The following is a 25,980-nucleotide window of genomic DNA, read 5'->3' on the forward strand; positions in this document are numbered from 1 at the left end:
AATGGGTTACTTTGCAAGGTCACATTTACTGTATATTTACTGTGTATTATCTGCCAAATTAATTCATATTTATGTGGCAAAATATTTTTTGAGTGTTGTCATGTCACTTTTCAGCTCTCTGTGGCAGTTTGCATCGGGTTCCTGACAGCATGGAGTCCATATGCTATTGTTTCCATGTGGGCAGCGTTTGGTAACCCAGCAAAAGTACCACCCATGGCTTTTGCTTTAGCAGCTATCTTCGCCAAGTCCTCCACCCTTTACAACCCCATTGTTTATTTGGTCTTTAAGCCCAATTTTCGCAAGTCGCTGTGTCGGGATGTGGCTCAGTGTAGAAATACACTCTGTGGATGTGTGTGCGAGCACAGCTCTGCACAGAAGGGAACTTGCATGCAATCACATCACAATGAAGAGTGCAACTCCACAAGGTTGTCCAACGGGTTGCCAGAGAACCACACGACCTGCAGACATTGTCCTTGCCCTGAAACAGCCGCTGGTGCCAGGGAAAACTTTACAGATTACAGCCCGCAGCAGACTGCCAGGATATTAAAAGGATCCCTGCACAGTGAGGTGGCAGTCAGTCAGCTCTCCAATGAGCTGCAGAGTGATTTCCTCTAGAGAAAAGAAGAAGAATTCTACAAACTGCACCAGACTTTTAAAGGTTGGAAAAGAAAACAAGTGTGGAGAAAACATGGCAAGAATAAAGGATGAAAGAAGGACTAGTTGCAAGTCAGGGAAAAGTGATAATCATCTTAAACATAAATGAAAAGAAGAAGATGAAGACTGATTAATGAATGAAAAAAAATATATGATTTAGGAGATTTAAATTTGTCTCATGCCTCAAATATGTGACACTGCCAAATAAAAAAAAGGAAAAAAAAAGGACAAAAACATAACAAAACATATAGTTAAAAGCCAATACAACTAAATAAGCAAGCCAAGTAGTCCACATGTACATTAATATTTCATCAGGTCAAATTAGCAGGCATCAGTAACTATCTGATCACTCTGAACTATTTACATAAAAAAACAAGACTAAGTAGTCATAATGCAAATCCGTTTACTCTGGATTCAGAGGGAGGAACTGGTACTGAAACTTTCTACTCCAAACACAGACTTTTTGCCCCCCGTTTTACCAATACTGTACTTGATGATGTATTTGTATTTATTTATGCATGCCTCAAAATGAAGGACTACAGGGTAACTATTGTCATCTGTCAGGAAATAAGTGCTGTGTTCTTTTTGCTAAGGATGAACCCAGGCTTCTACATTCGTCTTTATAATCTGGGTTCATTGACAAGGTGAAGATCAAAGAGGGAGCAATCTGACTTAGTAAGCCCTCTGGTACCTACGTAAAAATGGATAGTTTGCCCAGAGGGTAGTATTGATCCATCTGCGATAAAGAAATGTTGATTTTGACTTTGTCTATTTTTTCTAATCACCTCTGGGAAGATATGAGAGCAGAACGTCTACAACAGTTAGACTCAATAAGACCCATTTACCCCTACTATTCTCAATTTGAAGAGTTTCTGTTTGGATGTTTCATTTTCTGAGGATCAACATGTAAATTAAGTCACTAATTAATTTAATGAATTATAAGGCTTTTTTCTCCCCTTATACAAATCACAATGATTTTCTGATAAAAAAAAAAAAAATCATGGCAAAAGTGTGCAATAAATACACAAAGAACGTATCATCTGATGCTGATAACAGTTGATGTTTTATTTTTTAAAAAAAAGTTTTATTGAACAGAAAAATCATTGTTGAAGTTATGTGGCTGTTGGCATCTTCTTATTTCCAGGAGATGTTTATTAAGCAGCTGTCTTGTTCTGGAAACATTGCTGCAGTAGTTAAAAATCTAGGCAAATTTAGTCTGTCATACAATATGAGTCTTCTTTAGTTTATTATTGTTACAGTTTCAGAGTCTACCTGGGAAATGCAGCCCCATCTCACAGTAAAAAAAAAAGCTCAGATGAAAAGAAACAAGAAGTCAGATGAATTACAGGATGTAAACAAGCCAATACTTTAACTAAGTTGAGGGAAATGATTTTTTTTTCTCTGAATTTGGCTGAAGGTTTTGTAAGAAGTCCAACCGCTATCAAGTTTCTTAAAATGATAGTGACACTCGGAAATTACAGGAATGCTCTTAAAATACAGCAATTAACTGGGTTAGTCTTGGATTGTTACCAGAAATTACATGATCCAATCCTACAAAAACAGAACCCAATATTGCAACCAACCAGAGAGATTCTTTTATCAGGTTAATCATTAAGATAGCTTATTTGGATGTGTAAAAGAAGAGTGTGATTTATTTATACTGTATCTGAGGGTATTTTTCTAATGTGCCTCTGTGAGAGCATATTTTATGTGCAGGAGTAGAAGTGTGCAAATGCTGAGAGAAGCTCAAAGCAAATTCTTTAAGCTCTGCAACACACACACAGAAAAAAACAAGAGAACTCAAAAGTAGACATGTAACATGTTTGTATTTCCATGTCATTTCTACAAAATAGGAGAAAAAAAGTCTATGCATAAATATAGACCACTTGCCTTCAGTGCTCCTCTTCCATGCTGTTCATTTTGCAACATTAGGGACAGAAGGCTTTCCCTCAGCACCTACTAACATTATTCCAATAAAAATGGCCACATCGCACAGCTGAGCTCAACCACAGTGTTTGCCCAACAAGCAGTTTTGTACTTTTCCCCTGGCAGCAAAGGTCGTCAAATGGACGTACAAAAAAGATGTGGATTGTGCAAGATAAATTCGATCTGCTCAAGTGCGTGTTATGGCGGACTGGCTTGACTTTCATGATTCCTTAATTTACTATGCTGATGGGGGGAGGCAGCAGCTCTGTGCACTTTCCACAAATTACCTGACAACAAAAGTGGTTCCCATTTGTTGTTCTTATTTTCAGATTGATAAAATAATTTGCCTGAGGTCATGCAAAAATACCAGACCACCACTTGTGGTGTATTCTCTTGCTTGCTACATTCCTTAAATAACTGCTCTCGCCTTTCTAGGGTCTTTATTTAAGAGAATAAAACAATAATACCATCACCAGCTAAACTAATACCCCACTTGGGCTTTTCACACAACCCTTAGCCCTGGGGTTTGTTAGCACAGAGCTTACTTCTCTCTTAGCTTCACACTGGAACACTGTTTAGCCTGATCTTCTCTGTATAAAAAAGACAACACTCCCCCCACCACCTTCATTCATTTTATTGAGGCTACTGAACTCAACTGGGGGTATATCAAAAAATGAATTAAAAAAGAAACTGTTTTATCTAGTAAAGTATTTAACCTAACTTAGTATTTTCCCATAAGGTATCCAACAACACTCAGTTGTCTAATCAGATACTATATGTGGAAGTGCACATCACCGGTAACCAGAAAGGGTCGTTCTACCTCTTTAAATCCAAGATGGAGGATCAAGACTATTTCTACCATGACTTTACAGTTAATGTCTGTCTCATTTCTTTTTAAAATGCCTGTGTGGTGACTGTGCAAATTTTACATCTGTTTTTGACATTAATCATTGATCTAATTCTTACTCCACACTTTTAAATCCCGTGATAGAAATGTGGTTAAGAGTCACAATCATAACCTCTGTGTGACTGCTTAACAAGTGCAAACCCTCATGCATCAGTACCAGACACTGATTATTAGGCCCATTCACCCATTCACCATAACACACGTCTTTCTTTGTAAAGCCCCCCCTGCACTGCTGTGTCTGAAAACTTGGGATGTGGAATATCCCCTGGCAACTCTTTTTATCAATCCCAAATCAGTGATGGTTGAAGTTAGTCATAAATTTTGAATGTTATTCCAAAACACAAATAAAAACTGATTTAAAGTGATTTAATATGGCCGAAGATTAAAAGCCATAGAGCATTTGCAATCCAGTCAAATCAAACAAGTGTTATACTTTGAGCACTCTCAGAACCTGAGCCCAGACTTGTGAAGTTCAAGTGTGAATCCTTTAATACTTGAGCTGTGAGATGACATGAAGGAACCCTCAGGCTTTTTGTAGCCTGAGTTTATTTCAGTTGACACATGTAGCTACATGTGAAAGGCTCACTGCTGTAAAAAAATAAATAAAAAAAAAAAGAATAAATAAATAAATAAATAAAGAAGCACCATTTACAAAGACAAACAAGCATTTCCACAGTCATACACAGGTCTTATCAGGATGTTGGAAACAATACTGTCATCTTCAACTTTCCATCTACAGTTTGTATCTGACAACTACAACTATCTGGGTGTACAGGGTAACAGCTTATTGCTGTGTCTTGTAACCTCCAGGGAGAAATGAAGAGAGATAAGTAGTCTACCAGCTGTGTAAAGCATGTTATGGCACTTATTTCCTTAAAATACATAATGATTGTACAAACTCCTCTGATGTCTGCAGACTAATGGTGTTTTTATGTCGACCTGAACATTTAGAAAAGAGGAAATGTGTGTAAAAACTGAAGGATCAGTGAAATGGAAGAGGAATGTTCTGCTTGTCATGCTGCAACCAAAGGTCACAGTCACCTTTACACTCGCTGTCAAAGCCAAAATGCTCTTTTGGACACTCATATTTTTCTACCAATATGCAGGTTACCATAAGAATAATATACATATCAAAGACTTGGCTTCAGGTCCTGCTTTGGAGGGGCTTTGTTTGGCCCAGTGTCGTGGGCAAAGAAGGATTACCAAACCAGTAAACATAACTGTGAATATCTGCTTCTGATGTCTCTTTTTTATACTCTGTTCTACTCAAAGAACAAATCCTGCAAGTACCTACAGTATAGGTGCATATTCTGCATTACCAACCATTCCCACCTGGGTCATCAACATTGATTACTTATTCAAATTATATATTGTATATACTGTATACGCCTGCATGTTTGTAAATATTATGTGTTTGTACAGATGTCAGATGTAAGGCATATATAATTTATGAATATCAGCCAAAATGTGTGAAAATGATGGAGAAAGCCCTTTCAGTGTCTTCAAATGGGGATGGTGGGATTTACTTTTTCTCAAAGTGTCTCAAAAATGTTTTTCAGCGTGACGTTTTAAAGCAAAATAACTGCTGGATCTGTGGAGCCCCTCACTGCAGCTGGAGTCTGTTTTCCCTAAGCTCTTTTAAAGTTGCAATGAAATAGTTAAGGCAGGGCAATTAGCCTCTGCAGATGTACGCATTTCCTGTAAAAACAGAAGCAACTGAGGCCGCACAGGTCAGGAAAGCAGGTCCTGATAATCATTCTGCATGAGGCCTCAACTGTGTTGAGAGAGTGACATCCAAATTATTCCAAATACATCCCAAGTTTTTTTTTTTTTTTCAGCAAAAAACATAAAAAACACAAAAAAACATACCATTAAGACAAAATTGCCAGATGGCCTCTACAGTGAACATAGACTTTTAAAAAAGTTCAATAAAAAACAACACTAACATATAAACAGTATTTAGTTCAATGGAGACTTAAATAACAGCAAAAGCACCAAGAGCATATTTCTATAATGCAACGCCATTGCGGTGGAAAGTGTGCACTTAACTCCATCAGTGTTGTCGTTCCATACAGACACAGAAATCCAAAGGAGGAGTTCTGTCTGTTGCAGTGTCATTGTACAGATTGTGCAACTTTTACAAAGTTGACTCTCTCTACCTCTCAATTAACAAAGAAATATTTTAGAAAGTTGGTTTTTCATCTGCAAAGTTGGTTAACTGCTAAGAGATCCAAGTAGAAGTAGATGTGTTTGATGTGATTACACCCACTTGGATAAGCAGTTTACTCCAGCTGAGCTTAATAATGGAGGAATCAAAGTGCTGATAAGGCAGATCCGCCTCTAACTGGATGGAATTGTCATTATCCTTTGTTACACCACTCGAGTAAAAGGCATTGTTTAAACACTTCGGTTAAAACGATGCCTTTCACTCTGAGTTGTATCTGTCCGGACACAGCTGGAAGTCAAAACAAAGATTTTGTTTATCCCATTTTGGATGTGAAACTCGGAATCAGCATAAATTCCTCATGTGACATTGACAGTGGTTTATACTATGCATAATTTAGGTCTGAATGATTAGATAAATCCATTATGCATTTTTTTTGTCAATTTGTTTATTCACTAATCCAGTGTAAACAATTTTAAATGCAATCAGGAAGAAGCAACCAGAATCTAAAATTTCTGATCAAAAAGTGTTTGTATGGAACAACTTTTTTTTTTTTTTTTGTCTTTGAAGAGCAGATACTTTGTCCTCAGTAAATCTTCCATTTTGGAGTGTGTTGCACTATGCTGGCACATAAATACGCATTGTCAGACTTGCACACATTTCAGGTTTGGCAGACCTTCAACCCCAGTTTATAAGACACAAACAAGGCTGAATGTGATGTGTTGTACATATATGTATGTTTGTATATGGAAAAACTGTCTATCTACATAGATTATAAAATTACATTATAATTATTAAATTATTTTGATTGTTGTCAGTGAAGTTTCAGATGCACTGTGAAAATGTTTACATTTATTTTTTTGTTTGAAAAATATGAAGGATTGTATGAAAAGTGTTACGTTCATCTACCCAAGGGCATATAATTTGTTCTGACATAAAATGGAATGGTAAATAAATATAATCGAGGATTCAATAAATGAGTACTTCACTCTGGTCATTATGTTTTGACATCATAGCAGCACAAAGGAAAAATTTGGTTATGTACCATAAATTTTAAATTCTATTGCAGCTTTGGATTTAATCCACTTATTAAGCCAAACTGATGTATAACACATGATGGTATTTCAGATTAATGAGTCTAATTTCTTTAATAATTACATTTGCAATATTTTTTCTGTGAGCTGTCACTTACAGTAAAACTGGACATTCAGACAAACATCTGTCACTCTAAACCCTAACATTTCATATAGTATTTGGGATGATAATTAATACATTCTGATGATCCATTCAGAAAGAGAAGAAGGACAGAAGCTTTTTATCAGAGCAAATATTTCTAAATTATTGTGAATCATTTGAATAACAATGTTTAATGGGAAAAGTTTACTTTTATTTAACTCCCTCTCTCACATGTCTTTGCTGCAGTCAGTCATCTACCAGCTTCTGTCTGAGGCAGGGTGCCAAGATATCACTTCCAGGCTATAAATGTTCTTTTTGCACTCTCTTCCTGCTCAAAGATGGCAAGAAATGCAAAGAAATTTTAATATTGATCCAAGGGCATGATATGAATCCAACTCTGCTTTTTTTTGGCTTAATGGAAGAATTGTATTTAAACTGTGTTATTTGCAGCAGATTAAAAGGTTGAAGCAGTGCATTTACACAGAGTTGTTCTAGTCTTATTGACCAAAAGAAGTATTTTTCCCAAGGGTGGGTACAGTGTGAGAAGAAGTGTTGTCTCAAACCACTAACTTCGGACTGGTGGACAACCTGACCTATGTCCAACCTCCCACATGTTAAAACAGATCTTAATTTGATAAACATCATCACTGTAAATTTAAAGTGATCACTTAAAATGTATAATCTAAGTTTTATCTGTTGGAATTAATAATTATTTGGCTATATAACCACAAATTATTCCATATTATTATGTAATTTCCTTTGACAGACAGCAGCAAAAGATGAGAAGGTTTTTAATGCACTGGCCACATCTGAGTATCACATGTGCAACCTTCGAATCAAGCTTTATTAGGATTTATTCTTTGGACAAAGGCCACTTCATAGCAATATGAGCCCATGGGCCATACTTAAATGTCCTCTATAAAAACCTTGGAAACAATTTGCCCTGTCCACCCTGCACAAACATCTGCAAGACTTCTTTGCCTGCAGTTATGCATCAATAATGAAATTCTTTGTATGTAAAGTACAAAATCTGAACTGTGGTGCTCACGTTTGAGACCACTCGGCACAGAGAGAGGGAGAGAAAGATGATCATTAAGCACGCTTATAAATAAGAACCTCTTTGCACATCAGTTGCATACAAATTCCGTAACTGCTTCTGGACCAAATACAGATCATAAAACATCAGGACACATTCATATATTATAAAGAGCTTCACAACAAAGCCTCAAATAAATAGTTTTCCTTATCAGTGTTAGCTGTGTGTGGCAATTTATCCAGTGGGACATCGCATATCCCTGATGAAAATAACATCATAGCATAATAATTCTGCATAATTATTCATTTCACTGATGTGTGCTTTGTGTATAAAGATGTACAATTTTCTCTCTTTGGAGGCACTCAAACTAATTGTTTGCTGAATGGAAATGACAGGTATGTAATGAATTCAGAGGATAGACGCTTACAGTAAGTTGAATGTAATAAACACAACTTCATAACCGATGAAATGTTAATGATTTTTTGGAATGGTTTGTATGTGCAGGATGGCTGTTGTTACTGAAATGTAGGAAGGACCTAATGTTCTGGTATTGTTCCATGTGCAGAGGCAGTCTGTTTTACTGAGTATTTTTTTTTTTATAAAACATGGGCTTTGAAGCCTCCTTTTATTTGGCAAGAGACTAGTTTGGACAATGTGAAAGAATGAGACGAAGCCTGAAAGCAGGTGTCTCACACCAAAAGCATGAGAGTTGGCAACCCTTCATCTTGATTATTTTTCTCCCTGTGAATTCTATTTAGCTGGGTGTTTTTCCTTCAGCCTTGTGAGCCCCTGCTGTTGTCAGGAACTCGAATATATCGCTGGAGATGAAAGAAAGTTCAGTTGATTTTTATATTTTGGATAAAAAAGCCCTACCTCCTATTGTTTCAAGACTACTTGTTCCCTGCACAAATTGGTTTTTGTCAACAAACCACCACAAGTAATTTCTCAGCCTGTGGGAAGGACTGTGGTGACATGTGGGCACAACTATAAAAAAAACGAAAAAACAAAGAAAACCACTTTTATCTCAACACATGTAGATCCCAGAAATTTTGTCACAGCAAGAAACTCATATGAGCTGAGCTTTGGTTTAATAATTTAGCAACAGCCTTGGTTAGAATCAAGTCTGCTCCAACCAGCAGCAAAACACAACCAGCGAGTGTATGGGGTGCTTAGGGAACATCAATAAATAATTCCAATTAATCTTATGTCAACCCAAACAGCCCGCACCAATACAGTAATAATAATAATACAGGAAGCCAGGTTTCTGTTAATCAGAATGTTGATGGTTTGAATCCCAGCTTCTTTAGTCCACATCTTGGAGCTCCTGCGCACTAACACTGAACCCTGGGTTGTCTCTGATGTCTTCACTGCTGTGTGACAGAGACAGAAGCACTGCACAAAACATGCTGTATGAGTCTGTCTGTGAGCATGAAAAGATATACACTATGTGGTTTACGTGTAAGAGTGCTTTGAGTGGTCAACAAAACTGGAAACCCAATAAATAAATGAAATAAAGTCAATTTGCAGTTAAGCAACCATTGCATCATACAGTAATATGCATGCAAGTTTTGTTGTAATATGTCATGTTGCAACTACATTTCTTATGAACTTAGCAAGCTTACTGTGGTAGTGCAAAACATTCCAGTTATGGATGAGTTTAAAACATAATTTTCATACATGAACAGTCAATGAGATAAAAAGAATGGCTTCTTATCGGAAAGGTTTTAGTGTGCTCATAGCATGGAGCGGAGTCGTATTTTTATTTCCTGATCGGGCCAAAATGCTGTGGTAAAAAGCAAGGCATGTAATAGAAATGTTTGGACAGTGCTGTTATTTAACTGGCAAATCTGTAAGATTTCTTTGAAAAGCAGATCACATTCCAAGTTAATACCCACCCCTACTGTGTGTGCTGATTCTTTTATGTTAGTGCTTGTAATGCAGAGTTGCCCTGCATTAAAACCCTCTATAAAATTACCACTGCTACTTTTGTATAAAAGCACTAAGGTTTTCAGATAGATTTGAGTGCAATCAGTTGCTGCCAGATTAATGGCTAGGAGTGCATGTCTGAAAGGAGTTTATGTTTTTTTTTTTTTTTTTGTTTATTTATTTATTTATTTTTTTGTTTTTTGTGGATCATTTCTCATTTTGAAAATGCTAAAGGCCAAAAGGAAACATATCTGGAGGTGGTAGTCATCTTGTTGTTGCTTACACATTGCAGCAGCCCCCGTGGTCCCCATGCATTTTATCTTGTACCTATCTGTGTTTTCCTGCTTTATTAACACACACACACACACACAGCATCTTGATAGGATATCTTAGCAGGCACAAATAGATTTCCAGCTCTAATTGGTTTTGTCACAGTGTTCTGCACTTCCAAAACAAGACTATTGATTGGGATTTCATAAGTGTTTTTTGTTGCTTGAGAAAGCCATGGTCTTTTCATCAAAGCTTTATTCAACAAGGGTGATTTTTCTTTCCTTACTTTCATGTATGTGTGTTTATCATGAGAAACTGGTATTAAAATGTAAATGACAAAGAGGATCATTTGTGTTGTTTCTTTGAAGATTTATTTATTTTTTTGTTCCCTGAGGACTGAGTCAATAATCAAGCTAAAGCTAAGCCATTAGTATTACATAATAGGCTTTAGTCCAATATGTACTCAAATGATATACTCCATTTTAATCTTAATCCTTAATCAGGAGTTAAGCAGCATCTCTGACCTTGAACTGAGAGAAAACTTATTTTCCCCACTTCCTTTCACAGAACACATTGAAAAAAATACCTGCTAGTGCTGTTTTTTGCTCTGCACTTTATCCTCTCATTTTGTCCTTGCACACCTGGCTATTGCATTAACCCCACAGATTTAGTGGTAGAAGAGAGAGATAGACTATGCAAACAGATGGATGTGATCTAGCTGCTTCACCTTAACAAGATGTCCCTGCTGAACACCATCTGCCAAACTATCTACACTCTGCCAGGTCTGCATTAGAGCAAGCTGGAGAGGTACATGCAAATGTGAACTGACTGCAGCACTAAAGTATCAGGATATCACTTTATGTCAAAAGCAAAAGCTTTATTGGTGCTTTAACTTTAGACGTCATCTGTGTATGATGGTACTGTTTTTCTTGAAAAAAATCCTAAAAAATCCAAACGCTCCTCTTTTAAGTAAAGTATAAAACCTATCATTTGCTAAGTTTCTACAATTTACCCACTTTATTGTTGTTTTTCAAGGCAAAGGATTTGCTATAATGGACTTCATTGCTTTGTTTTGTTTTTAGTGTTCAGAGGAAATTTACAACAGAGTTTTACATCTGTTGCTTTTGATCATGTTAGCTTACATTTAAATAATATTACACCATGTTTGTATATGTAACAAAAAGCTAGAGGAACTGACAGGCACTACTTTACCTGCACAGCAGGTCGTGTCAGTGAATAAGTTATTGTTCAGAATGTTTTATGGTGTGTTTTATTAAGAGTTTACATAGCCCATTAGTCAGAACTAAACAGTTCTGTAGGTTTCTTTACAGACAGACTTGACAACATTTCTAACAAGCTTATGCACTAACCTGCACAACTGCCTGTCTTATCAGCCAGCAAACATACTCCCGTTTGGAAGTGAGGGTGTGTTGAGTTTGTTTCCAGCTAAACTGTTGCTTTTACTCCTTCTTTCTCTTGCTGCTCTAGTAGTCTCTTATGAGTTATGTGATGCTTTGTGTAATTCTTTGCTGTCTTATACTGCTTTTTTTAGTTTTAGGCCCCAAAACTACATGATGGTGAATAAGGAAATTTGTGTTTATTATTTCTTTGTTCTAACAATGCTTCTTGGCAGTAAAACTTCCCATTGTAAAGCCTGTTCATTTCCCCTTTAAATGTTGCCTTCCTTGTCAGGAAAATGTGTTTGTGGGATCAGCAGCAGAGTTTAGTATGTGCAGTGTGCCCATGAAAAACTTGTGGCAATCCTAAACAGCTTATTTTGCTGTTGACTTTCATTTCTGAGCTTTTGGTGCCCCAGGTGTTGAGAATAAGGTGGCTGATTGGCACCTGATTAGCAGCACCTGTGAGCATTGACCCTGTTACAGCGATCAGCTGGATTATACGGCCAAACTGTGGATAAGACGATAAGAACACCATGCTGATTGCTGCACCGACAAAGTAACAGCTTTTGATGGAGGCAATATGATGGTATGGGGCAGCATCCCGCTTACGGGAAAAATAAGGTTTGTCATCATTAGAGGCAATGCAGAGATATCGAGATGAGATTCTGCAACCAATGGCAATCCTATATCTCCACAGTCTGGGATCAAACTTTATCCTCCAAGACGAGAATGATCAGCCCCACAGAGTGGGGTTTATCAGAGGCTACCTCCAGAATTTGGGAGTGGATGGAATGGCCTGTCTGTGGTCCTGACCATAACCCTGTTGAACAACGGTGGGATCAGCTTGAAAAGGCTGTTTGTATCAGAGAGACCAACACAACCACAAATGCTGTTTGAAGAATAGGATGCCATCCCACAGCAGTGTATGACCAAGCTGGGCTTAATTCATCCAATTCAATCAAAACACCAAACAAAATCAAAAATAGAATAAACTGTTCTATATTTGACAATTTTTTCATGGGCACAACCCACACGCTCATCTGCCTGCTCACCCCATTAAATAATTTTCCTGGCAAATGTGGCACCATTTAAAAGAGAAATAAAGGGGCTTTCAAATGGTATGAGATCTATTGTCAAGAAGCATTTTTACATCAAAGAAATAACTGACCAAACACAAATTTCCTCACTTTTTGTGTTTAGTTTTAGATCATAGTTTGGTAAAAACATATAGATTTAAAAACTCTGTACTTTCCAAATGAAAAGCTTGTTTAGGTTTGTTTATAATAGTTTTACTTAAGTTAAGAGTGATTTTGTTTTAAACACCGTTGACTGGCTACTCTAGATGCTAATAACAACAGTCTCACATAGTTCACCATTATAAGTAATAATATAGATGCTTCATTGTTTCGATGTTGAAGAGTTCCAGGAGGTTTTCTTTTCAGATGTTCATGTTGTTGTGCTGCTTATTGGACCATTTCTTCTCGGCAAAGATGGCAGATCATCTTCAAGCCTTTTTGAATGTAGGTAAAAGCTGGGAGCTGCCATCATTGAGAATGGATTCTTTAATTTCATTTTTACAATGGCAACAATGACCTCCTGTCTACAGCATACACTGCATATTAAAAATAGAGATCACCACCTGTTTGTTTGCCATAAACCACTTTGCCACTTTGAGTTTCTAATTCAGCTGTCTTCATCTAAAGTTTTTCAGTCTTGACTAAAGTGCAAGGTGTGGGTCGAGTCGGTTGACCAGGGAATAGCAGTCCTACAGCCGTCTGCCCCAATTTGCATATATGGCTGCAACAAAGGATCAACTAAATTGATTATGTCAATTGCATAATTTTGCTGATTTGTTTAGCACACATCGATGCATTGTGTGGCATTTGTTTTAGTCTACCCTCTAACAGGTGTGTTTACGCAATAAAAATTACTTATTTTAAAGTTTAACAGTCAAAGTCACTGTGATTGCAAAATATTTAGTGTCTTTTGGTGCATTTGTGGAATACATACACATACCTACTGAGAGTTAAAATCTTTCTAAGTTTTAAGTCAGAGGTAATAAAAACGTTGGATCAATCTCATGAGAATGCTAAAACTGAAGGATAACCATCCTGTATTTTAAAATCACCTTTATGATAATGTGTGAACTCCCATTTCCCATCAAAATAACTTTAAACCATCAGATCACGGACCCCAGCTCATAGGAATCCCTTTTCTGGGTCCTGGGAGTGAATCTAGTAGATTCAGTGTATCAGGCTAGTTCTGTCATGTATATATATATATATATATATACATGACAGAACTATATATATACATATATATATATATATATATACATATATATATATATACATTGCATTATAATGAGAGAACTATCACTTCTCTTGTCACTGATATTTTATTAAAATGTTATTTGATGAGGCAGGTAATAGAAGAGCCAGTAATACAACTGAGAACATCAATTTATTTCCTCATGTGCCTCATGTGGGCAGCTAAGGTCATGTTCAAATGTAAATTTACCTAATGCTCTATTGCATTTCTATAAATAGTAATGAATGAAATGCAGTTAATTAGGTTACAGTTAGAGATGCAGGGTTACAACAAACATCCGTCCACAAATGCAGCTTGTAATATTTTCAATCTGGTGGTTTCTGCATTATTCTTTGTTTTCTTCTTCCACTTGCACTAATATTTTTTTCGCCTGTTCTTTTTTTTTTTGTTTGTTTGTTTCTTGGATATGCTTCTATGTCTTATGATGTCTTTGCTGAGAAATAAGCTTTTTAGCCCATGGGCAGACTCCCTGAGACAAATAACTCATTTAGACCGACTGTCCTTGTCTCCTCTCTTACACACTTTAGTACTGTGTATTGAACTAAATTGCACTTTATTGCCAGTAATAATAATTTCGCTATTGCCCATTAAGATCCAATTTCCCACACATAAATATCCACTAACACAGGATATTAGTCTAATTTGATTGTCTGCTGGGCACAATATTAAAATAGGTTAGGCAAGTTTCAAATAAAGTCATATCACAAAATGACACATCTTATCTTTCCACAGTCCATCATTGTCAAAGCTCTGATAAGAATACACCTTTTTCTCTCAGCTGATACCAGAAAACATAAATATAAGAAGTATTGTGAAAAAACAAGTTCTAATTTTAAACCAACCAGCATTAAAGACACTCAAATGCTTTGACATTTTTCTGAAGATTGAACTATATCTTGAGGTGGATAGAATTTTACTGTTTTATGTTGGCCATTCAGTCCTCTGAACGTCATCCAAGCTGTGAATGTATTTTCATATTACACTTGTCAGGAGATGAGGAAGAATAATGAGCTCCCCATTCAAATTAACACACATGCCAACATTGATTTGAGACAAAAACACAGAACTTTAAATTGAATTTATCTTTTAATTTGGACCTTCCGTATTCTGCCAATATGGAAAGAATTAGTTTCTAATTTAATCATGCTTAGAGTAATCTAATCCAAACCTTTGAAATGATTACTCTAAATGTTTCCATAAGCAATAATGCCTTGAGAGAATTTGCAGATATTAACTGCTGTCTATTATACATTGTGCTATTGTAAGTATGTTAAATATTTCCTATTGTTGTTAAGACTTGTATACTTTTACTTGTATAGCCCAAAATTTCATATGTTTCAGGACAAATAAGATGAAACAAAATCATGGGATGCTTTGGATGATGGCTTCTGGTAATGTTAAATATGTGGTTGGCCATTAAATCTTTCAATTTTAAGAATGTGATCGTGTTTTACAGATAAGTGAACCAATCTGGAGCCACAGCTGTGATAACAATGTAGTGCTTGAGGCAGAGAATGAGATTGTACAGTGAACTGTGTAAAAGGTTGAATTATTGTCTGAGAGAACTGTGATTCCAGCGATTTAAAAGCACAGTCAAGTGAAAATCATCAAAATGGAATTTGTTGGATTTTTGGTTTTATTAATATTTAGACCTCCATCCCAGAAGGCCACTCACAGATAAGGATTTGTGCTCGAGCATAACAATAAGGAAAATGATCATTTTTATATATAAATACAATTATTTATTTATTAAAAAATAGATCTGTATTAAAAAATTGGGAATTTTCTGCAACTTTATGATACGCTACCTATCAACAGCTAATTTGACATCCATTTTGCATCCTACCTGTACTCTGAACTCTCTTCAGCTAGAAAAAGCCCGTCTGATCTTTACTCCTGTCGTATCTCTTGCTTAGTCTCTTTCTCCCCATCTTTTCCTTTCTTCATTAGAGAATGTCTACTTACGTTTCTTTGCTGAATGAGCCAAGGTGTGCTTTCATGTGATGTGGTAAAAAGAAACACAGCTGAAACAACACGCAGCATTCTGAAAACAAAAGTTGTGAAGTATGGTTTCTCTGTGTTGGGAGACTACTGGGTGGCTCTAGATCAAAAAATGTACATAAATAATGTCACGTGCCATCAAATGAGTCAGGAGCGTGGATTTTTAAGGTCTGAAAGGTACATAGTATGTCTTTAAAGTTGATGATACCTTGATAACTTACTTTTAAAACTTTTTATAGACACCATGAAACTGAGGAAGAAATAGAGATAAAATACCTTCATACTGGGTGATGCAGATAATCAGCATTCTGGATGACATGTGACACATTTAAAATAAAAAAAAATTAAGAAACTAGCAATTAATCACTAAATATTTAGGATTTATGCCGATGTATGACACTGTATGTGTACCATGTTTAAGATGAAACCTAACAATATTTGTTTAGGAATATCAGAATATCTTATGTCAATGTCCCCTACCAACTTCAAGTAAGTCAAAACTTTAATTACTGCATTTATAATTTACAATTCTTCCCTTTTCTTCTTTAACAGAGATACCAGAGAACAAACGCATGTCATGTTGTCATGCAAATACATACATCCTATTCTGCACAGGGATGCATGTTACAGATAAGTACTGGCATGCAGTTTTTGCTATCTTTATGGTCAACAACAAGAAATAACCCATTGCCTTTTAACAAGTTATGTATGCGCGTGTGTGTGTGTGTGATCATTGGCACAAACAGAATGATAAGCCATATCTTCCTCGCCTGCATATCACATAACACCCATTTTAAAAATTATGTGAAATAGTGTCAGTGCAGCTCATGTATGATACACCACAACTTCCAAAGGAACATTGTTTGTTATGGAAAATTATGTTCATGTATAAAAGAGCTGTTCGGTTCATACAAGGGTAGAGTTTATGGATGTTTTCTGCACATCCTGATACACTGCTGCTATCATACTGGTGGCAACTGAGAGGTGAAGGATAATTTGACAACAATCAACTGAATTATTCATACAGTTGAAACACAGAAACACAATGCGTGAGATGAAATGATGCATTTGTTTAACTGCGTATGTGTCAGATGTGATTACCCAGACTGAATGAACACAGAAGGCATTTGCCTTCATCCTAGTAATGAAGCTTAACAGATGAACATGTGTGTCCATTATGTGCATCTTAAACTTGCACCTAAATCTGCCCCCACGTTTAAAGTCTGATTCTTCTACAAAGAGTGGAAGAATGGCTGAATGAGCCTGAAATGTCTGAGTGGGACTCAAGGTAAAGGTAAGGTAAAAACAACTTTTATTTAAAATTCATGAGTGATCTTAAAAACTATATGGCAAATTAATACCAGAAGGTTTTTCTGTCCTTTTCAATGTAAGTATTGTAGGTATGTAAGTAAAACAATAAGTTTTATTATATTCTCAAAGCATATTTATAGGCTACATATCACAAAAAAATTCTGGATGAAAGAAGGGTATTTACATTGATAACAAATGTTCTGTTACAGCAGAGTACAGTAAATCTTATATATATATATATATATATAGTAAAAAAAATAAAAAGAAATAAAACAATTCCTTCCACGCGTATGTTGGTCCATCCATTTTTGCACATTATTCCCATGATCTGATCAGTTTAGGGATATTTTTTGGCACATTCTGATGCCTACTAGAGATGTAATGCATATCTTTTCGAAGTGTACAACAACAGCAAAGCAAAAACGCTCAATGAATTGTGAGTTCAAGACTCAACACTGTAAACCTACTGATGTCACAAATATTGCCTCCCACTTTGCAACTTTATTGTTTATTCACTGTTTGTAATATTTGGTGTGATTTAAATAATAATTCTCTAATGTTTCAAAAACTGGGGAGATCCTTATCATATAGTGTAGATTCATCTTTCAACAGCAAAACTGTTTTCTTGGTTTTTTTTTTTTTTTTGTTTTTATGAATGTTCGGTCAGTTCAAAGTGAACATGTTTGGCAACCGATGATGTTAGAAAACATAACTTGTGCCAGAAAAGTCATGCAGAAACCACAACAAAGCTCCCACTGACTTAACATTGCCCTGATTTCTGTGGTCCTGGCATGTAATAACAATTATGTGCAGCAAACATAGAAAAAAGTATTGAGACTATTTGAGATTTGAGATTTCTATGAGAAAAAGTTGTTATATATATATATATATATATATATATATATATATATATATATATATATATATATATAAATCTACAAGTTGATACAAAGCTTCTGGCAAAACAAAAAAAAACTTATTGAGTCTCAATTTGTGCATCAATGCATGCTTGCTGTTTGATCAGGCAGTGTACACGACATGTCGTCATCAGGAAGAATAGCCATGTAACACCAACACTGTACTTTGCATTGACCTAACATTCGCTTTTCTTCCCATTACAGCACTAAGTTTTGCTTTGTACTTTTGTTAAAACCAGAGGAGCAGAGTGAGATTTAAAACCAGATACAGAAGTTACTTCTTTGTTTTGAGTAGAGAGCATGTTACTCAGTTACTGACAATTACTTTTTACAACTGGCTGACCTTGTAAACTCAGTTGACATTCCTCACGGTGGATTCAGTAATCTGAGGAGCACACATTTAACTGGATTAAACATTTAAGCTTCTAATACATCACAAAATAGAGGCTCTTAAACACTAATAGATGTGTGTTTGTTTATTTGTATTAACTCATTTTGTGGGGACATACAGTAAATCTATGCAAGCTGTCAGATTGTAGGAACGTCACCTTCTTTTGGGAACAAAAAGTAAGGGTTCATTAAACCATTAAATTGTAGGGTGAGTATGTTGGCTTCTTCACCCTGGGCTAGGCATGTACTAGTGAGGATTAGGTTAAATCTCCAAGAAATTAATGTCACTGTGATGTCCTCTGAAGTGAACAATCTGTGTCGCCAGTGCTATAAACATTTTATACACGTGAAAAAGAGGGCAATGTCAGTATGGGTTTTCTGTATCTTATGTAAATGTTCTGAGAATCAAGTCACTGTTTGGTATTTTTATATTCTGCATCATGATTGTGTTAACACACTATGTAGTGTTACTTTATTATCGTCCTTGCATCTCTTTCTGTCTAAGCCTGTGTCCTTCAGCAAGTTTCCTAGATTCTGCGCTCACTCAGTGTCTTTATTTCAACATTTTAACAATGTTTCCAAAACTTGTTTGAAGACACTTAATAGTGTCTCTAAGTATTCTTAAACTTGCTGGATGTTTTTCCATAATGGCGTTTACTGAACATTTGATTACTTGGTCTCATCCCCTGGGCTGTGTTCTAAATTACACTTCTGTTCACTCAATTACTGCTACCTATTAGCACCATAGTGTTGGTGATGACTTAGTTCTGATTGGCTGCAGGGTCTCCATTAATCCCAAATAAAGACATCTACAAAATTCTTATAATTAAATAGTCTGTTCTCTGTTTTGAATCATGTGCAGGTTCAGAGTACATCTAAGGTTCACAGGAACAAGGTGAAAGCCTCCATTTACATTTCATTGCAGCATGTTAACACCCTAATTAGCAGCAGTGGTCAACAGCTCCATCTTTTCTTTCAACTTATTTGGAGACAGTGGTAAAATTGGCCAGTGGGTTTAGCTGAATTAAACCGTTAATTTAAAAACGATCCTGCTAATAGATTGTTCAATCTTTTTGATCTAATCTACTAACATTTGCTAGTAAACAGACAACAGGCTGCAGATATTGCAATACTAGAAATAAACTAAATGGAAAATATGATTATTTTCAAAAGTCACCAGGTTTTGTGCCTGAGAGTGTTTCACATTATTATTATTATTATTATTAGTAGTAGTAGTAGTAGTAGTAGTAGTAGTAGTAGTATCCTTCAGCAGTTGATTATTTAGCATTTAGTCGTGTTTGTTTCATGCCTGGGCAAAGCAAAACTATAAAAGACTTTTTAAAAGAAAATTAGTAAGTATGTTAACATTTAATACTTTTATGTTTTCCTTAAGTTCATCCCAAAATGCCAGGTTTAATGCTGTAGCCAGTAATAACAGAGGACTTATTAAGCTTCAAGGGTTTTTGTTCGATGCATCGAAACAAATTGAATTTATTAATATTACTGAAACACTGTAATTTACTTGTGTACAGTTATTTTAATGTTTCATAAAGTGACTCTGTGGGATATTTCAGTTTCATTCAGAGTCTTGTCTGCTTTGAGAGTAGTGATTTACTTTGTTTCCCAAAGCGCCTTCTTCCATCCCCTCGAGAAAAAGTTGGTATTTTCTTCATCCTGAATATACAGGAAGGAGAGACCAATGGAAACAATAAAAACATTCACAACTGTCAAAATGAGAGAAGATGTTTTCCATACGAAGTGAAAGACAACAGCACCCAAAAACATTAGTCACATCCTTTAACTCAAAATATTACATCTGCAGTTGCACTGCTGTGAAATATATATATATATATATATATATATATATATATATATATATATATATATATGTGTGTGTGTGTGTGTGTGTGTGTGTGTATGTGCAATGAATAGTGAGCCCTTAGTCTCTGTTGCAGCTACAAAGAAAATGTTGCATTTTTCACGCACTTGGACTTTATCTACATTCAGACCATGAAAAGGTTCTGTGTGACTAATGAAGATAAAGAGGTACGCTCTGTTTTATCAGACAAAGCAAAATAGTTTTGTTAGAAATTATTTTTATTTTAAAGATATTGTGTCGTTTGGTCACTGGAGACAAGAGTGGCTCACGTTATTTCACACACCAAGTGTAGTTTTATTAGATTTGTACACATGGTGAAGCATGTAATGTACATTTTCTGTCAGAAATCTTAAACAGTTCATCCTCTGTCATGTGACAGAAATAATGCATCGTTCTTGTGTGTACATCTGACTGAATTCTGAAATAGAACTGGTATTGCAAAGTCGTTCCAAAAGACTATCTACAGCTGCTGCACAAGGAGAGGGTAGTACCATTCTGGACCACAAGAGGTTCTTTATATCTAAAAAATACAAATGTTATTAAAATCATCGTACAAATGCTTTCAAACTAATTATATAATTTGAAATTACAGTTATAATACAATAAAAGGAATAATTTCTTTTTTTTTCAGGAAGAGAGTGGGGGTGCATGTTTTTTCCAGTATGTGTGTCTTACATATTGTGCACATCAAGATACAAATTTAAGTCTCCAGCTACTTCTGACAGACTCAGAAATCTAGTGGGCCTCTCAGGTACTGTTCTAAATTGGTTTTACTCCTATCTCAAAGATCGAAAATTCTTTGTAAGTATCGATACATGCTCCTCAAAAATCCATGAATTCAAGTGTGGGGTTCCCCAGGGATCAATTTTAGGCCCAATACTTTTTAATTTGAACATGTTACCTCTTGAGGATGTCATCAGGAGACACGGCATCAATTTTCACAGCTATGCTGATGATACACAGCTTTACATCGCCATGTCTCCTGATGACCTGGAGCCAGTCAATGTCCCTTTAAACTGTCTTTTAGATATAAAGTCATGGATGGCAGAGAACTTCTTACAGCTCAATTAGGACAAAACTGAAGGTTTAATTATCAGTACTGAAAACAAGAGAGAGATTGTTTTACCAAAACTACATCATTTTAATCCCTCTCAGTGTGTGAGAAATCTGGGTGTTCTTTTCGACTCTGAGCTGGATTTTATTCCACACATCAGAAATGTCACAAAGACAGGATTTTATCATCCTAAAAACATCACCAGAGTCCAACCATTTCTCTCTCTTGCCAGCACGGAGGTGCTGATGCATGCTTTTATTTTTAGTAGATTAGATTACTGTAATGCGCTGCTCTCTGGCCTTCCCAAAAAGTCCCTTTCGAACCTACAGCTACTTCAGAACTCAGCGGCACGTGTTATGACAAGGACCAGAGGGGGGGAACACATTACACCAGTTTTAAAATCGCTGCATTGGCTCCCCGTGCATTTCAGGATTGATTTTAAGGTTCTTTTAGTAGCTTCTAAATGTCTTAATGGTCTTTGGCCATCTTATTTATCTGACTTGCTTTTAAATTATGAACCGTCACGGACCCTGAGGTCCTCTGGCAGCGGTCTATTAGTTGTTCCAGGGGTGAGGACCAAGACATATGGTGAGGCCTCTTTCCATTGTTACGGCCCTCATCTGTTGAACAGCCTGCCAGAGAACCTCAGAGCTGCAGAGACTTTTTAAAAAGAGGCTTAAGACCTACCTTTTTAGCTTAGCTTTTAACAAATTTTTTTTTTTTTTTATATATATCTCGTTATTTTATTTTCATTTTATTTTACTCAACTGTATTTATTATTATTTATTTTTTTATTTAATTATTATTATTTAATTATTTTTTGTATTTATATATATTAATATACACATATTATATATATATATATATATATGAATATTTATATTATTATTATTATTTTATTATATTTATTATTTTAGTATTTATTATTATTTATTTAATATTTATCTGTTTATTATTTATTCACTTACTCTTAGCTTATTGTTTCTTAAGGATATTTTAAGGTATCTGCTTTGTGTGTATATATGCATGTTCCTGCATGCAACTGTAACTTTTTTTTCCTCTGTTATGTAGTTTCTTTTTGTTTTAATATGCATAAATTGATTTTTCATGTAAAGCACTTTGTGTTGCCCCAACACGAAAAGTGCTTTATAAATAAAGTTTGATTGATTGATTGATTGTTTCTATGACAGAAAAAAAAAAACTGAAAAAAAAAGTGAAAAGGTTGAGAAACTGTCATATTTCTATCAAAACAACTTGAATTGTTGGACCCAAACTTTTCAAAGGTCCTCACTAACAGAAAGACTCACTCACTTAATCAGTGGCATTTTACATTGGGTTTGTTTTTATGTAAAATATAAATTAATCTTTACATTTTCTGTTCTGCTTTTTGACATTTTGTTCCATAATATCAGCTCAGCCTAAAGATGGTAAAATGTTGAAAGAGAAGATTAAATGTTATGTATGCTAAAATGAAACTTATTGTGGGCTTGAGTATTTGATTAGTTTCTCACATTGCAGCTTCAGGTGATTCAGACACGTGAGATACATTATTTTTCTACTCTTTGAATCCAGCTTCAGTTATTCCAAAATAATCACAAAAGGTATATAAAATTATTAGTAGTTAGAATTTTGCTTCTCTAACTATTCAGTGTCAAAATATTATATGAGGTAACACAATTTGCCGTTGAGTGACCAGAAAGGGGTCAAGCTTCACAATAAATACATAGGAATTGTAATACATTGTGTGCATGTTAACATTCTGTCACAGAAGAAACTTCCACACATTCACTGCTACACTTACAAAATTAAGCATCAAAATAAGACAAGTTAACAAAATTAAAGCCTCCTCATGGTAGGAATGCTCAACCCTGTTTTGCAACAAGTCACAACAACTGCATCTTGTGTTTAAAGTGGCCAGAGGGATGTCTCTGTCAGACTGAGAGATGAAAAATAAAGATATGTGTAGTGATTTAGTTTTAGTTTATAGCCATCCAAAATCAATACAATGTGTAAACGATGGTCTGAATGTGCACAAACACAATGCAAATGCTGAAAAAAATGGGTGTGTGTATTATTAGTTGTTAAATCTATGAAATAATTCAGCAAATGAGGGATCACAGGAATCCTAAACTCTAGTATCTCCTGTTTTTTTTGTAGAGTTTTTCTTGCTTCAACAAACCTGAGTCAAATTAGTGGGTCACTGTGTGGACACAAGCTGTTGGATATATTTCATTCCTTTTATTTATACTGGAGCAGGGAAGCATCTACAACCTGCAGGACAGTAACTCTTAAGGACATGAGATTGAAATCTCTGTAGCAAAGGAATACAAAAGAAATATGCCCTTTTTTCTTTCTTTCTTTCTTCTTCTTCTTCTTGTGTGTTTTAAAACTTGTAATTTAGTGAATTCTTTTGTTATAGATTTTATATAACGTACCAAAACAAAACTGTTAAAATTAGGTTTACTCAAATGAAAAGATTATTCTAAAAAAAAAAAGAAAAGAAAAAAAGTGATATGTGCATTATTACCTTTAGAAGTCACATTATTAACTGAATATCACTCATTTGTGTCCTGTGCTGTCAGTGTATCTCACCTTTGTATGCATCTGTAGGCATATTACCAATCAAAAGCTCCTAAACTTGTCCTTTTCTGCTTGCTTTAGGGATTTAATAATATTTAGGAGAATAAATGCTTATGCAGATTAATAAGTCTACTGCTTTCTTTTAAGCCTCACTTGCAGTGTTCTACCTGCTCCTAGGCACAAAATCCTCACAAAGCATTAAGATAAAACATGATGGTAACCTGTTAGCTTCTTTTAAGCAAATGCTACAGAATTTCCATGTGTTTTCATGTCTCTCTCACAGAGCAAACACACCTGATGTTTTTCACATTATTTTTTATCTACTAGGGTCAGTCGGTGGTGACTAATAAATAATTAAGATGCCACTTTGATAAAACTATCATTTAAGTCTTTCACACATAAGAACACAATGTGTTGTGGAATGACAACGCCATCAGGCTCCAGTCCCGTCCAGTTGTGCTTGTCATCGATTATCCACCACAGCACACATTGACCTGGGCAGACACTGAGATCTGACCCAGCTGACGAGGCAGGTCAAGAAGACTGCACATGCCGTCACTCCCATGGATCCAGAAAAGGAAAACAAATGAAGAAATTAAAGAGAACACACCCTTTTGTTTCTCCTCTTACTGAGGTGCAGCACACATTCTGGCTTCTACATTCAGCTGTGGCAGTGTTGTAGAAGAAATTTCAAACAGTGTTTCACTCAGTGAGTTCAACGTTGCCATCTGTCTTCAAGAACCCTGGTGTCCAAGCTTTCACACCTACATGCTCTCACCACCACCTCCACAGGTCAGCACCTGAGGCATTTCCTTTCTCCCCTTTGTCTGACTTAAACAGCAACACCTCCTACACTCATGCATAAAGACACATTTGTTCTTCCTTTAACACACTGACAAGATTATTATTGTTATTAACAAATAAAACTGTGTTGATTGTGCACAAGTTGATTTGCGTCAGGGTCACTGCTTTAACAGAAATTAGAGTTTTAATATGAAATTGCAACAATTCATCCTTCAGATACCCTTAACTCTAATTTATATGATTAGATGTAACAGAATTATAACCACTTTAAGCACTGATACTTTAACTAGTTGTCAACCTATTTTCATCATTTAGCCTTTTAAAGTTTTTAAATCTATGGGAACTTTCTCCACAGAGGTGATTTATATATTATACTTCACTTAAGGATTGTGTCTCTAAATAGTTTTTCTATTCAATTTGATCATTATAATTAAAATTCTAAAATATGCTGAATTATTTTTGATATTCTCCTTTTTGGCTGATCTGTATACACCAGTGGAATTTGAAATCAACTAATCATCTACTTTATGAAGAATCTGGATGCATATTTGTGCAAATGAAAGTGGACTGTGTGCTCTCTTGATCCCTGATCACACATGAGACATTTAAGGGCAGAAAAGTCAAGGCCAGCCTGAGGAACTTATCCACTTATGAGCCAGGTATTCATAAAATCAGATGACTATCAGCTATCAGCTCTCCCTGAACTGTTGCTTTGTGTGCTTGAGCTAATGTAATTTGGCTAAATTGATAGAATAAACCCTATTTGCATGCCAGGGCACAGCATAAAAAACCTCTTTATACTGGTAAAATGTTATTTTCCTGAGGCGTGGTGATGTTTTTTTCAAAAGCACAGTTTGCACTATCTCATTGTTGTGCAGGACATGCCTCACTGCACATAAAAACCATTTGTGCCATGAGGTGGGGTTAATCTCCGCATAGAACAGTATGCTGAAGGTGTCCTCCAGACTCACAACAGCTTCTCAAAATATTTTTTTTTTTTTTTCCATTTTAGGAATGAATGTTTGAAACAAATCATGTTTCAAGTTTTCTGCTTTTCAGGTGATTATTGACAGCCCCCTACCCATAGGAAGGAGGGTGGTTTCTTTTCAACCTGGTACAGACACCCCCTAGGTAAGTCTCTGGGAGAAGTGTGACTGTGATTCTGATCACTTTGGAAAAAAGTCATGGGTAAAATGTATTTTTGCTCCCGGTGCTTCCTCAAGGGAGGCTGGCAAAGTATGGACAGGGGCAGAA

The 25,980-nt window shown here is 35.7% G+C and overlaps 1 protein-coding gene across 1 annotated transcript in view; it reads left to right on the plus strand.

The window, feature by feature from the left end:
• Positions 1-1,806, plus strand: part of opn7b (opsin 7, group member b) — an 86,926-nt gene extending 85,120 nt beyond the window's left edge. Inside the window, exon 6 of the mRNA XM_042004007.1 lies at positions 115-1,806. Within this exon, the coding sequence (XP_041859941.1) occupies positions 115-615 (501 nt within the window). The 3' untranslated portion in view covers positions 616-1,806. The remainder of the gene's footprint in view (positions 1-114) is intronic.
• The last annotated feature ends 24,174 nt before the right edge of the window (positions 1,807-25,980 follow it).

The sequence above is a fragment of the Melanotaenia boesemani genome, chromosome 13 (genome assembly GCF_017639745.1).
Source record: "Melanotaenia boesemani isolate fMelBoe1 chromosome 13, fMelBoe1.pri, whole genome shotgun sequence".
Taxonomy (NCBI): domain Eukaryota; kingdom Metazoa; phylum Chordata; class Actinopteri; order Atheriniformes; family Melanotaeniidae; genus Melanotaenia; species Melanotaenia boesemani.